General features: G+C 34.8%; 1 protein-coding gene across 6 annotated transcripts; it reads right to left on the bottom strand.

The window, feature by feature from the left end:
* Positions 1-715: 715 nt before the first annotated feature.
* Positions 716-13,706, bottom strand: Rfx (regulatory transcription factor Rfx). Of its 6 annotated transcripts, none has more exons than XM_070660423.1 (17): positions 13,527-13,706; positions 10,487-10,809; positions 9,797-9,989; positions 9,447-9,491; positions 9,066-9,171; positions 8,884-8,983; positions 8,657-8,809; positions 8,011-8,127; positions 7,405-7,586; positions 6,856-7,323; positions 6,488-6,609; positions 6,307-6,404; positions 6,022-6,177; positions 5,688-5,890; positions 5,451-5,604; positions 5,251-5,302; positions 716-5,158 (listed from the first exon to the last, which is right to left on the bottom strand). In XM_070660423.1, the coding sequence occupies exons 1-17, from the start codon at positions 13,534-13,536 to the stop codon at positions 5,124-5,126; spliced, it is 2,517 nt and encodes an 838-aa protein (XP_070516524.1). In that variant the 5' UTR covers positions 13,537-13,706; the 3' UTR covers positions 716-5,123. The 6 variants fall into 6 exon arrangements, with proteins under 6 accessions (XP_070516524.1, XP_070516527.1, XP_070516522.1 ...); XM_070660426.1 differs by lacking the exon at positions 13,527-13,706 and adding an exon at positions 11,178-11,563; XM_070660421.1 differs by lacking the exon at positions 13,527-13,706 and having other exon boundaries at positions 10,487-10,913.

Genomic DNA, 13,706 nt, shown 5'->3' with positions numbered 1-13,706 from the left:
GAAATATTTCTTGCTAAATAAGTAAAGGAAAAAAAAAATCGATCGGGAACAACAACCTGAGTAACTAAATTCGCTATAAACGTTTTTATCGATAAATAAATTAAAAAATAATTAATAATTAATCTACAATTATAAAATATTTTATTAATACCTATATTTAACGTAATATCTCGTTCTTTGCTACTTGAATGTAAAAGAAGATTAGTCAACAATGATGAAAAACAAGTTGTACAATTAAAAATACTACGATTCATTTTTCTATTTTTTTTTCCTCTTTTTTAATTAATCGATTATTGAATTAATTCGAAGTTTGATGAAAGAAAGTAAAAAAAAGTTATTTAGAATTGGTTGAACGGTCGGATTATTAGTAGGCGGCATACGTAATATCGTGTTATGTAAACGAATGCAATCCAGTGATAATGAATGACAATCGTAACGTGATATTACGCATTTGTAATTTCGATGTATGACGCGTTGTGTCAGAGATAACGCTCCGTTATTTCCTTGATTGTTTGCTAACCATCGACAAGACTGTACCCCTTCGTGAGCAGCGGAAACATGTAAATGTCTAACTTGCTCGCACGGTGAAAAGACAAAAATGTAATTCGCACAAATTAATAATTAATAAATGATAAAATCAAATTCGTACAATTATTTTGTCTGCTTTTTTTAAGGGAGAAAAACGTGGGACGCATCCAGGTTCGAGATAGTGCGATTACAAGTTTTAAACATAGATTTATTATTCACTTCTCGCGATCCGCACATTCACACAGACTCCCGAAGATTCTTACGTTTCGATTTACACCCTAAGTTCGCTGTTCTCTTTTCCTTTCTTTCTTTTTTTTTTTCTTTTTTTCTTATTTTTTTTTTTTTGAGCTGCGTTCAGTAAAAATAATCTTATTCAAGCGGTAACGAATGACACTTGATTTGTGCAAATCTGGAGGTATCAAAATATTTTCTATACGTCATACAAGGAAAAATGCGTCGCAATTTCTGCCTTTCTTTTTTTTTCTCAAATCTACCTCATTCCTAAATCCGACCACCTGACTCGCCACCTAGTCCCTCTATTTTTCCCTCACCGTCGCACAGTCGGAAATATATTTAAGGCCGTGTGTTTACTTATCTCGCAACATAGGAAACCACAATGTGTGTTTGATCTTGCGTACAGTACAATTACTATCGGACTACCGTTCACCCCCGTCAATCGCGGCGAGATTGTAAAACTTACAATTAGCGATCCCCTTAATTTAGAGGGGGCACAACGCGGCGACTGTTGAAAGATACGTCTCGACACTGAGAAGGCGGTTCTCGCTTTCAAAGCAGACTGTCCCAACTTTCTGATAAATTTATCTATCAAGTGATTACTATTCTCATCTTGCTTTTTAAATAAAAATTAAGATAGACACGTGTTTACCCGATAAGCAAATTTATCGGAAAGCTGAAACAATCTGCTCTTAAAAGCAAAAAATCCCTTTCTTCCTGATCTTTCTTTCACAGAGGCCGGGTCGTCCTCCACGTTCGGACCTTTTCTTCGTTGACGGCGGGAGAAACCACCGCGGATCGTCCCATAAAGCCATATCCTTACATCCTAAATACACATAGGTATCGACGATAAGTTTCATTCTCTATATCTTTACACGTATAAGCTCATTATAGTTACGGAAACGTCCTAGATCCTGTTCGATATACTATGCTCTCACCCTCGCTCTCCCTTTACCACTCACATCGCCAATCACTCGTCTTTCATTAATTAGACACACCACAGAGTTCTTTTTTGACTAGCACGCGATAATCCTACGCAATAAGTTAAAGACGCGCGTGTTCTATGTATTTTTATCGGCGGCGACACCGCACTGTCGCACACGTCGAACAATGAAACCAGTTTCTCGTTTAGTACCCTTCTTATATCGCGGCCTAGTAAAACGTTGTTACATAGCTTGGAAGAAGAAACATTCGCGGGAGATGTGGACGCAAGTTTCAGTCGAAAATATAAAAAGAAAGCAAAAATGATACGCTTCCCTACGCTCTTGTTCTCGCATACAAATTCGAAATAAAATAACATTTTTTGAACGCCAGAGAAACATAGATTCCTTACGTTTGTAAACGGCGAAGATTATGCATGTATACATGGAAAAGGATATTAATCCTTCAATAACGTAATTTATAACGCAACCGACGCATTAAAATTGTGTCTGGCGTAATTTATCTGGTAAACAGCCGACTACATTCCAAGATCGATCGAAAAAAACACACCTTTATAAACGTAAAGTCAATTAATTAACAGGCGCCTTCTTTAATACCACTATGGTTAAGGTTTTTACGCTTGTCGTTCGCTACCTTAATGCTTGTGTGAAAAGATGCTCTTATGTTCCTTCGTCTTTATAAAATAAAAGGCACCGAGTTCCTTTTTCATCTTTTTCCTGCTTCTTTGTAATATTGTTTCTTAGATATCGTGCAACCTCATCGGGAATTAAAATACGTTTTAATTAATACAATGTGAATAAATAAAATAGATTTGCATTATCATCGTGCATAAGATATTACTCATTTTAAATCGGCAATTATGCTGCGTCACAATCGACCATTATCATCGGTATCGTTGGTGCTACTTCACATGTCAAATTGTAACTTGAATGTAAAAATAACGTTGCATTCAATATTTCGCAGTGAAAAGTGTAATGCTAATTAAAAATAGATCGTTAACTCACATTCGAGAGACTAAAACTTATTAGAACGGGGACTGCAAAAATCTCGATATCCGTAAACATTATTTGTTTTACATATTTTCCTACGTCTCGTGTGTTCCTTAGCAAATTTGGAAAATAACACGCGAAAACATCGAATTTAATCGACGTGTTTTGTCATGCGAAAGTTACAGAAATAAGTTAAGCTAGGCAATGGTGCACTTTGGTTTCGTTGAAATTGCGTGTCTGCACGCATTTATATGTATATAATGTATATATATGTATCGCATATATATGTATTGTAATATTTAAAAATATTTCCGACATACATAAACATCAAATAGATTTTTTTACCTACAAATTTGTCACGAAATGTATAATTTACTTAAAATGTAAAATAAATCAACAGCTACATTTAAAATACGAAAATTATTGTAGAAAATATTGGACGTATTTAATTGCTATTGTCCAACATTATAACATAGTACCTGTTAGCTTTTTTTTTCTTTTTCCTTTTCTTTTTCCAAACATTTTTAATGTTGAGAAGCAACTTACGTCACAGAAATATTGAACAAATCGCTATAAATATTCGTCGTTTAAAATGTAAAATTAATTTAATTGTTATCGTGAAATAAATAAAAATTCGTGCAATACGGCAGCTGCATAATGCACGCAACCGCATGAACGTACGTTAAATCACCTTAAATAATATACATAAACAAATAAAATTCAACGTACGGAACTCTAGCGATATTAGAAACTTACATCCTAATATTTTTACAATACAAAAGACGCTATTGGAGTGCCTATGAATACAAAACATATACCGACACATATTTTTTTACTGCAGGCGTCTTCAGCCAGCTTTTGAAATGGTTGAAGACGCTCGTATCGTGCTTATTATATATATTTTTTGCAGTTTCTTTTCTTAACTCTTCAACAATCGTACGTATTTTCATCCGCTACATTTTATATATGTATATACATCCAACGTATAAGACGCACACTGTATATTCTATCAGTAAATTAAAACAATCTCGGTATTTGTGTCTCTCTTTCTCTACTTTTCTCTCTCCTTTCAATAAAATTTTGTACTATCCGTTTAATTATACTGAGAGAATAGCAACCAACTGCAATCGAGACTACTTTCAAACGAAATCGCACAGAGCTCGATGTGTTCAATCAATAAATTACGTTAAAAAATATGAATGTTAGATACATGTGTGTGTGTATGTGTGCGTGCGCGTGTGTATTATGTAAACTTCAAAAGGTTATGTACCGTAATCTAATATTCTGATAAGAATATTTTTGACATATTAGTAGTTGGTAGGGCGGATTTTTGTAATTGGTTTGCGTGTAATTTGCACAAACTGGAATTTGCGAGCGAAACGTAGTTAATGCGTTCCATTTCGTGCGCAAAGCGTATCAATATCAATGCAGAACATGAAGCTTTGTTCCATTTGTTCTACTGCATGCATTATTTCCCTTTAGTAACAAAGTAAATATCGTGCAATACATACGAATTCAGTCATCAAACAGATTTTATGTAATATGAATAAATAAATATGGACGGCACACAATTTTAAATTAACGAAAGTTTAGTGATTAATTACATATAAACTTAACGTGAATTTCTTGATCGATGACTGGTCTCTTTTTTATGATAAACACAAAAAAAAAAGAATGAATTTTTATACTTCTATGCGTATGAAACGGAACGCAATATAAGTAAATTTTTATTTTCTCGCGTTTATCTTTGTGCAAACTGATGATCATTTTAAGCCCACTCAATTTAGTTTCCTTCAAAATTGATATTAAATAATCTCAATATATTTATATCACTATAATAATAAAAGCGGATATGTATGCACTTTTGGCATTATATTTTACACATTTTGTTTTGAATGTAAAAATGAACAAGATCTGCAGTTTATAAATTAAATATAAATTTATCTTAATAAATATTAATAATATATGTCATTATTCGTATTTTTGTGTTTATAAAAATATTCTCCTAATAAATGCAGAAAACACAATCGAGTAGGCTTTTTACACATGTGAGGGCATGACAAATTCATGGTCCCGTATACTCTTATTTCTTTTCAAAGATGTTTCGACTAGATTCGACATATATTAACATACTAAAATCGTGCCAGCGATACTCTAAGCCTGCACCATACCTGTGTATGAGACAAGGCTTCGCGTAGTACAATACCTCTTTATATCACACAGACTTACTTGAAATTGTATACATTGTAGGCGTTATGCAAAAATCCTCTTCTTATATGTCATAATTATAATTTTACGTTATATAAAATAATAATTTAGAGACTAGTGTATATTTTTTTTCCGTTTGTAATAGGCCTGCGTGCTAGTATCTTCACATTTTGTGTGCTACCGGTTTATTCATAAACTTAAAGGCGTAGGCACACAGTTAGCTTAGCTTCGTTTTAGTTGGCTTACATTAGACGCATCTAAAATTTAATTCGTAATTTGTAGAAAATACGGTTTCATGTAATAATAAAAATCGTAAAATTCTAATAAAGCAATCATTATTATATCTTACCTCCATTGGACGTTGCCTCAAAGTTACTAATTAAAGAACAATTTTGACTTTTCTGAAATAGAAATAATTATTTAATATTTCGTGATTAATAATTTGTAAAATTATAAAATCTGTAAAAAATGCAGAGAACAATCTAAAAACTAATATTTAATTACATGATGTGAATAATGTAATCAATCTATGCATTGAGATATACTAACGTCTCCCATTACAGCTATTGGAGTAGTTCCAGTTGCAATAGCGACTTGATGCTCTATTAAGTAAAACATGTATTCGTCATAAAGTAGTCTGATAAGATGAAAAGATCCGAAACTCGCAGCACTCCTTAAAGTAAGATCCCGGATAACCATCGAGCTACGGAAGATATAATATACAAAATAAATTTTATTGTAAAGACATTATATATAATATACGACAAGACACAAAATAAATCTAACCTATAAAACGACCATTTAAGCAGGAATTGACGTGCAGCTTTAGCAAATGTTGGTTTCTCTTCATGTGGCTTAAGCGCTTGAGTCACAACTCCTTTCAACCAAATCGCCCAATCTTCCAATGAATTTTGTTGCTGCAACGTTACCTTAAAATCGGCCTCAAGACGTTGTACCATCCCGTAATCACATTGACATACCCAGGATGCCTAAAAAAATAAAAAAAATAGTTGCTTATAAATTATTCATATATCTTTGTAAATATATTGCATATATACGTATATTAATAGTAAATAACAGAAACAAGATTTTCTTAACATATTTCGAAATGTTAACTTACTTGTTCTTGCACGTTGTGAAAATCAACACGATTTAAGTCATTTAGCATTTGATGAATTTGACCAGAATTTTGAAGTACCGCTCGCGCAGCCTGTGCAAGATGATTCAAGGATGTATAGCGTCTTAAAGTTTGAGCAAAAGCTGATACTGCAGTTAACTGTAATCAGTAATAATTATACTATATAACTAAAGTATAATTTTTAGAAACATATATTTTTTACATCTATAATTTTTATTTTAATTATATGTTGTGCAATTTAAATAAGACATTTAATTAGAATAGTACCTTAATTTGCGTCATTTCTTCGGGACAATCTGCCATTGCTGACTGTAACCAGGATTCTAATCCCTTTGCAAAATTTCGGATAGACTGTGTCAATGAACCTAGTAATAAAAAAAAATATATATATATTTAAAACGTAATTTTAAACAGAATAGCAAATTTTATAATAATTAATAATACATACTTGGTATCGGTCGCAATACATTAGGCATTAAAACATCGACTAGATTCTGATAGAATGTATAGTCTACCTTTTTGATAAAGTCTTGTACTTCTGTACACTGACACATCTGATATAATTTAGTTCTGAAAAATAGAAAAGATATTTATTGCACAAATCAAGAGCATTAAAAATTAAATGTAAATAATTTATATTTTTCTATTATATTTATTAATTAAAATTTAAATAATAGTTGCAATAATAAAAAAAAAACATTTAAAAATAATTAATGTTATACGCAAAAAATAGATATAACTTAATTCATATCCAATTCTCCTAATAATTCTCCTAGAATTGATATAAATTTTTAAAATAAATAATATACATCATACTTTGACAAATATTTCTCTTCTTCACATTCATCACCGTTGTTATTGTCTTGGCTGCGCCAGAATTCTCTCCAAAGGCTCTCTATTGTGGCAAATTCAAAATTCAACACCGCGTCCAAAAACGCTTCACAATGTTCTCTATATATGCTACGGAACGTATCGATGTCTTCAAGAGTGCAATCTTCAGGCAGAGACGAATCATGACCAATAAAGATCTCTGGAAAATCGGGAATGGCGCCACTCGCTTCGCCAAGATATTGATGATATTGTGGCGGCGAAGAATTATTAGATATATTTGTGTTTGCATGAGCGTTATTCTCGTAAGATGATTCCTGTTTTTGATTAAATTTAAATCGTTTGCTTTGAGTGTTCGCGCTCTGCTGTTGTCTCGACGTTCCATCTTCGTTTAATACAGATAAAGGTGAGCTTGGTTTTACACGAATTCCATAGTAATGATACTTCGAGTTTCCTCTACAATAAAAAAGAACAATAAATTATATTATATTAATTAGATGAAACACTATATTGTTATTAATCATTAAAGCTTTTTACCTAGTTCCTAAACGTCTGGTTCTCAAACCCACAAAGACAGAGCGTATTAACTTTCCGAAACTGGCTGCGTTCACAGGATCCAGTTTGTTTTCGGAACAATGACGTAAGTAATGATTGTAGAGAGTTGATCTTGGAAGAGATACACCATCGGCGGTTTCGTAATTTTCCAACAACCAATTAACCTTTTTAAATCAACGCATAAAAAATTAATTTCTTTATAAGCACATTTCATTAAAATACGTATATAAATAAAAAAAAGATAAAATAACGCTATAAAAAATTTTAAATAAAAGAATTAAGTGTACAATTATACAAAAAAATTTCGTTTAATTAAAATTTAAAATCTAATATATATTTGTATTAAATGAGAAAAATAAAAACAAATCAATTGTAATTTCGTTTAAAATCTGTCACATAATCATTTATTTTTTTTTTTTTTAATTTAACGAAAAAAATTTTTAGAAATTAGATGTACAGCATTAAGCAGTACAAGGCAATTAAATTACAAGAAACATGCTCAAAAATTAAAAAATTAAAGATACTGATTAGTATGCCAGACAAGCAAAGAAAAAAAAAAAAAGACATCGGTTTCTTTTTGTAGCTTACGGTAGCCTGGGAGACTCTAGTAGCATGCGTCACATTTACCGCCGTCTCTTCCACGTTGGTACTTCCAGAATTACCGCTGATCAAGTACGCCCCGCCACCACCGCTAACAACAGCCTCCTATCAAAAAACCCAACATACCGATGCCTTGTTAACCCCCCAACTTAAAAGACAAACAAGGATATTTTTTATTGAATATTATCATTCTCAAATTTGATACTAAAATTTATACAAAGTTATTTCGTAAACTACAACGAATATTAAAGCATTCCTTTATACACAAAATGTCAATAAAATTACGTGATGGTAATTAATATAAATAATTGATTTGCTTTTTGGGAAAGTCTTTTCATTAATTGCACTATTAATTTATCAAAAATTATAATTATAGTGTACTTTTTTTTTATTTTGATGCAATAAATAATTATTACATATTTTCATTGAAACTGTTGTAATAATTTAATTTTTAACGGCCCATATAATCATGCAGAGCACAGATCCCCATGCCTGCAGCGATAAGGTATAAATGTATATGTTTTGTCACGCAAACATATACATTAATTATAAATGATCTTCATTCAAGAGTAATTTATCCAATGTCTAAAAAGTAAGAGACCAGCCTGAGAAAGTCGTAGGACATGCAACTTACCGCTGTTTCCGTTGGTGGACTAGTGCGAGCAGCAGCTGCGGATATGAGCGCGTGAGTCGGATCTCCATCTACTACACTCTGTTGAATCAAGTATGTGCCGTTGCCTTGTGATAACAGTTGTCCAGTAGTCGAGTTTGTGCCTTGTCCTGTGACCTAACAAAATATAAAATATATAATTAATATCATAATTTTCGCACATTATCCCGTATTTAAGTGCATACGATTACCTGTGCATATGTTACTGGCGTTGTGGCTGGAGTATAGTACTGACCCGAAGCTGGAGTATACATCGCCCCCGTCTCGCCGACAGCATAAACGGGATATGTCCTGTGCAGAGTATTACGTGATTATTATAATGCATTCCATAAATTAACTGACTAACTGATAAGCGCAAGATTACGATACTTACATCTGGCCATTCGCTGGTATATACGTAGAACCATCCCCCTCGACATATTGAACGTAAGTTGGATGAGAAACTGATTCGGACCCCACCGCTTCTGCGTCACCAGATACTGAAACATATAAGAAATGCAGCTGAATTTATTTAAATAAATAATTTACACAAACACACAAAGCTCCTACAAACACAAGTTTCATTACTACCGTAACGTCATCTTGAAATTTTTTTTTAAACGATTGAAAACTATTTTGGTACTGCGTTTGAATAATGCAGAATATTAAATACCGATTTATAAAAAAATGTTATATTAGTCTTGCCGCTTTTATGAAATTAAAATGTATAGATAAACGGGATATGTAAAGCATGCTATTTATATTCTGCCCTCACCTACGGCTGTTGTGAGGGACGCGTAGGATGTCGAATCACTGGTGCCTAGTGTGGTCAGAGTAGAAGTACAGAGATGCATGTTTTTCAGCAGCATGGAAAGGGCCAAATCTCTACTCAAATACTATTACTTTTCAAATTGATCCCTACGTACTCACCATAAAAAGTACATTTATTCACAATCAAATTCTGTACTCAATTAATGTGCATGCTTGTGTAAAACAGGATATCTACAGGCTAGCGTGTGACCGTTTACTTGATAGTTTGCAATTAGATTTGTATGCAATAAGATTAAATAAGGATCAATTTTCACTACTTCAATGTCAAATAGAACGTTCTTATTTGAGTCTTACCTGTAACTGTTATATAGTGTGGAGAACCACCGACGATAGTACCGGCTGACGTAGAAGCAGCGTCAGAGTCCACAAGCGTATGCTGGCCCGAATGAGTAGTATTGACCACTACCTGTGCTGTAACATGCGCTGGTGGACCTGTTGAGCCGTTGGACGAATCTGCAGCTGTTTCAAGCGGATCCTGAACCAATAACTAAATTATTATTTATAGTATGCGTGTTCTCGTGATCCACAATTCGATTTCATATAATAAAAATGTTAAATACAAATATATATATATACACACAGATAATTATATATGCCTCTTGTACAAATGCGAATATTTATATGTGCAAGATAGAATCGATTCTAAATTTTATTTCAACATTTGTGTATATCACTTTTATCAGTCGCTAGGAGCAGATGGTTCAAATATGTTATCAGATTCGATATACACCACCTATAAAAATGTGCTGCAAACAGATGATATAATATCTATGGAGAGATCACACATATTGAATAACTTTTATATCTTTTACATTTATATGTTCTATCCCCACTCATATATCTGTTTCACAATAACAGTAATAAAATTACAGAAGTAAAAAATAATCAGATATATGGATCAAGACTTATGTGTCTTGAAAATAATAAGAAAACTGCATTGACAAAAGGCATAACGTGATAATAATACAGAATAATACTACTAACCTGAATAGGCTGCAGATTATTTGGACTGGAAGGATCAGGGTTGGTTACAACAGTGATAAGCTGCTGGCCTCTGGCAGACTGAGTCTGTGCTCCGCTGCCACCGCCACTGGAACTGGAAGTAGTAGTCACGACAACCACATTTTGCTTAGAATCCACCCCTACTGCTGTAGAGCTACCCCCACTGTTATTAGCTCCGGTGGATGCTGCTGCGAGGGCATACTGGGCTCCTGTCGTAGTCATGGCAATCACTCCTTCGCCTCTCTCTGCACCCACTGAATCGTCGCCACCACCGCTACTACCTCTCCTCTGTTGGAGAGACGAATCTATAACAGAGATACATACATACACCATCTCACTAAATATCAATAATATCTTCCACCAGACCCAGCAGAGATCTTTAAGAACAGCTTGCCTCTGCAATCTCAAAATATCACTTCTAATACTCTACAAAGTTTACTGTTATATTTCATCTATTACATGAACAATATGAAATATAGAGAAGCTTTAAAATACTATCTGTAAAAACAGAAGATTTTACATATTAATTATAATATTAAGTGCATTATTAAAAATTATAATTTTTTTTTTAACAAATAGATTTTTTACACTATTCTCTGTATAATAAAGGTACAAGAAAAACTGTTAACAAATTATCTTTTACATCATAGCTGTAGTAGGCATTCATATAAACCTGTCAATAAGCCAAGTCGTCGTTAAGGGGTGAGAAGGCAGAGAGAGAGCGCCTTATTACAATACCGCAAAATAAGGTTTCCTTTCAGGATGATAAACATCTCGCTGATTCCGGATGGTTTTTCGGAAACAAGCCGACGATAAATGCGACTCGCGCGCTGGAAGGACGCAGCGAGGAAGGCTAGGGGTTCCCACCCGCGTTCCGATCGTCGTCCTAACCTATATCACTGTATAGAAATCGTAATAACGTACTTTCCCCGCAGGTGCGGCGCATTTAATAATCCGCAGATCAAAGGGAAGCCCTAGCGGGCTTGCGATACGAACGGTACACGTCACTGCCATTATTACGCGCGTGTATCATGGTGTATTGGCGCCTAGTACCTGTTGGGGCGGCAGGTACCAAACACAATGTATCAAGGGGGAAGAAATCGTTTTGAGGGGGTGGGGGAAGGGGTGGAGCGCGCGAGGGGTGTCCCAGAGCCACGGTGCGCCATCCACGCGTGACTGGACGCGCGGCTCGCTTTAAGAGGGTTGGCGTGTATCAATGAAGGCGTCCGGGATCACGAAAGCAATTAGAGAGCATTATCCTGAGTCCAGCGTTGCAACCCTCGCTCTTTCCACTAAAGATGGACCAGGGCTAATAAGCGACGCACACTACCACGTTAATACGCTTGCCTCGCGAGGGAAAAGGTGGCCGTGGCTTCTCTCCCCTGTCTCGGCCCCATGCTCCGTTTCTCTGCAAGCTATGTAATAAAATATATAAGATGCTTTATCGTTTCCCAATGTTAATAATATTTTGTGAGAAACACAACGGAGCTGTATTTTGATAAGAGAGTTATAACGTGATTGGCACTGATTGGAAGAAAATTATGTAATAGGATCTGATGTTTCCTGTTTTCTTGTATATATGTATGCTAGCTAATTAATAGACTCGTAGAGAAGCGTACTAATATCACATCAATACTCATGTAATTCAATGCCGACGAGAGCCAAATTAATGTTATTATATGAATAATGATGTTGAATTTAGTGAAAATATTCGTTGATTGATTAGAGTCATTAAATGTATTTTTTTTTTTTGGCATGTTTCTAAAGTATTATTCTATCATATTATTCCTTTTGGATATATTTAAAGTTTTATTTAGAAAGATACCTTGTAGCATTTGCTGCATATGTTACTTTGATATGATGGGCTTGTGTCTACTACCTATACATGCAATGCAAGTGCACCTGGCCTCTGTTATGCATGGCTGATGGGGAGAGACTTCTGTTCTTTCTAAGTCCTGCTTTTTCAACGTTTTATGTTTCTTGCTTCCTCCTCTGTGTAATTTATACATAACATGAAAAACTAATACTCATCTATTGCTCATTGCTACATTTTTTTTTTTTTTTTAATACTAATATCTATTCGCTTACAATGTCTCGCGAAAGCAACATGCACCTGGAGTTAGATAAACCTGCAAGCTGAGAACGTATGCAGATGGTGAAAGGTAAAATGGCAGAGATAAGAGATAGATAAGAGATAGATGGGAAACATTATATCGAGATGTAAATTATTAAAAATCTAAAAGCTCCAATATTACACTGCTGTGTTCAGACGGCTATTTCGAAGGGAGTTGGACCCAGAAATAGCTAAAACGATTAATATGTTCATCAGCTTAATAGTTCAAGGCTGGAAGATCACATTCACGTAATTGATAAACCCATTTTAATTGGAAATCTTCATAGCTTCTTCATGTTAGACACCCCACTGGAGGAGAAAGCACAATAGGTTCACCAATGCGTTACAAATTAGGGGAATCTATAAAGTAGATCTCTCTGCAGAAAGTATCACAAAGGTACTAGCCCTCCTTCGATACAATATGAAGGTTCAACCAATGTCTCTTAACAATCAATAAAACACCCAAAGGATTGAAATCATAAAACTACGCAAACCTAAAGAATCCTCAAAAGGTACAGGGCTTCGTTTTCAACCCTTGCTTCTATTTCTACTTCAACAAACCAGGTGAAATTGATTTTAGTACAGGCATTGACTTATCTAGGAATATTTCAACATAGTTTAACATGATTTTCGATGATCTACAACAAGCTATATTCCACATTTCAGCTTTTACAGCAAATATTCGAGTTTTAACAGAAAGGAGGGGAAGGGGAGGGAGGAATATCTGTCTGACTTTTTGCTTGGATTTTTGTGAGCAAACTGTATAATCGTTCGTCGAAAAGTCGACCTACGACGACAGGGGCATCTTCGCCGACGTGAGGACTAAGCGGGAACGACGGCAGACGAAAATCCGTCCGCCTGGTTCTCTCTCTCTCTCTCTCTCTCCCTCTTTCGCTCTTTCGCACTCACCTGTCTTCATGAATGGCGTGTACTCGAACGCAGCGGCGCCCGGGCGCACTTGCGCGACCGACCGACGTGTCCCTCCGTCGTCGTCGTGGTCGTCGCCGTCGTCGTCGAGCGCTCTTCTCTGTCCCTTTTCCTCTCTCCCTTCGTTCCTTCCAGCCGCGCGCGCGCGCGCTCTTTTCCTCT

Source organism: Cardiocondyla obscurior, linkage group LG08, assembly GCF_019399895.1.
Source record: "Cardiocondyla obscurior isolate alpha-2009 linkage group LG08, Cobs3.1, whole genome shotgun sequence".
NCBI classification, from domain to species: Eukaryota; Metazoa; Arthropoda; class Insecta; order Hymenoptera; family Formicidae; genus Cardiocondyla; species Cardiocondyla obscurior.
This window is presented reverse-complemented; position numbering and strand designations above follow the sequence as displayed.

Bases quoted from the DNA above. Each gene is read 5' to 3' on its own strand.
- Rfx (XM_070660421.1), bottom strand. From the start codon at position 10,837: ATGGTGTATGTATGTATCTCTGTTATAGATTCGTCTCTCCAACAGAGG. The intron at 8,810-8,883 runs GTAATCGTATGC...ATATTTTGTTAG, and splicing joins CGCCAGTAACATATGCACAG to GTCACAGGACAAGGCACAAA. The intron at 5,303-5,450 runs GTTAGTATATCT...TTTCTATTTCAG, and splicing joins CAATAGCTGTAATGGGAGAC to AAAAGTCAAAATTGTTCTTT.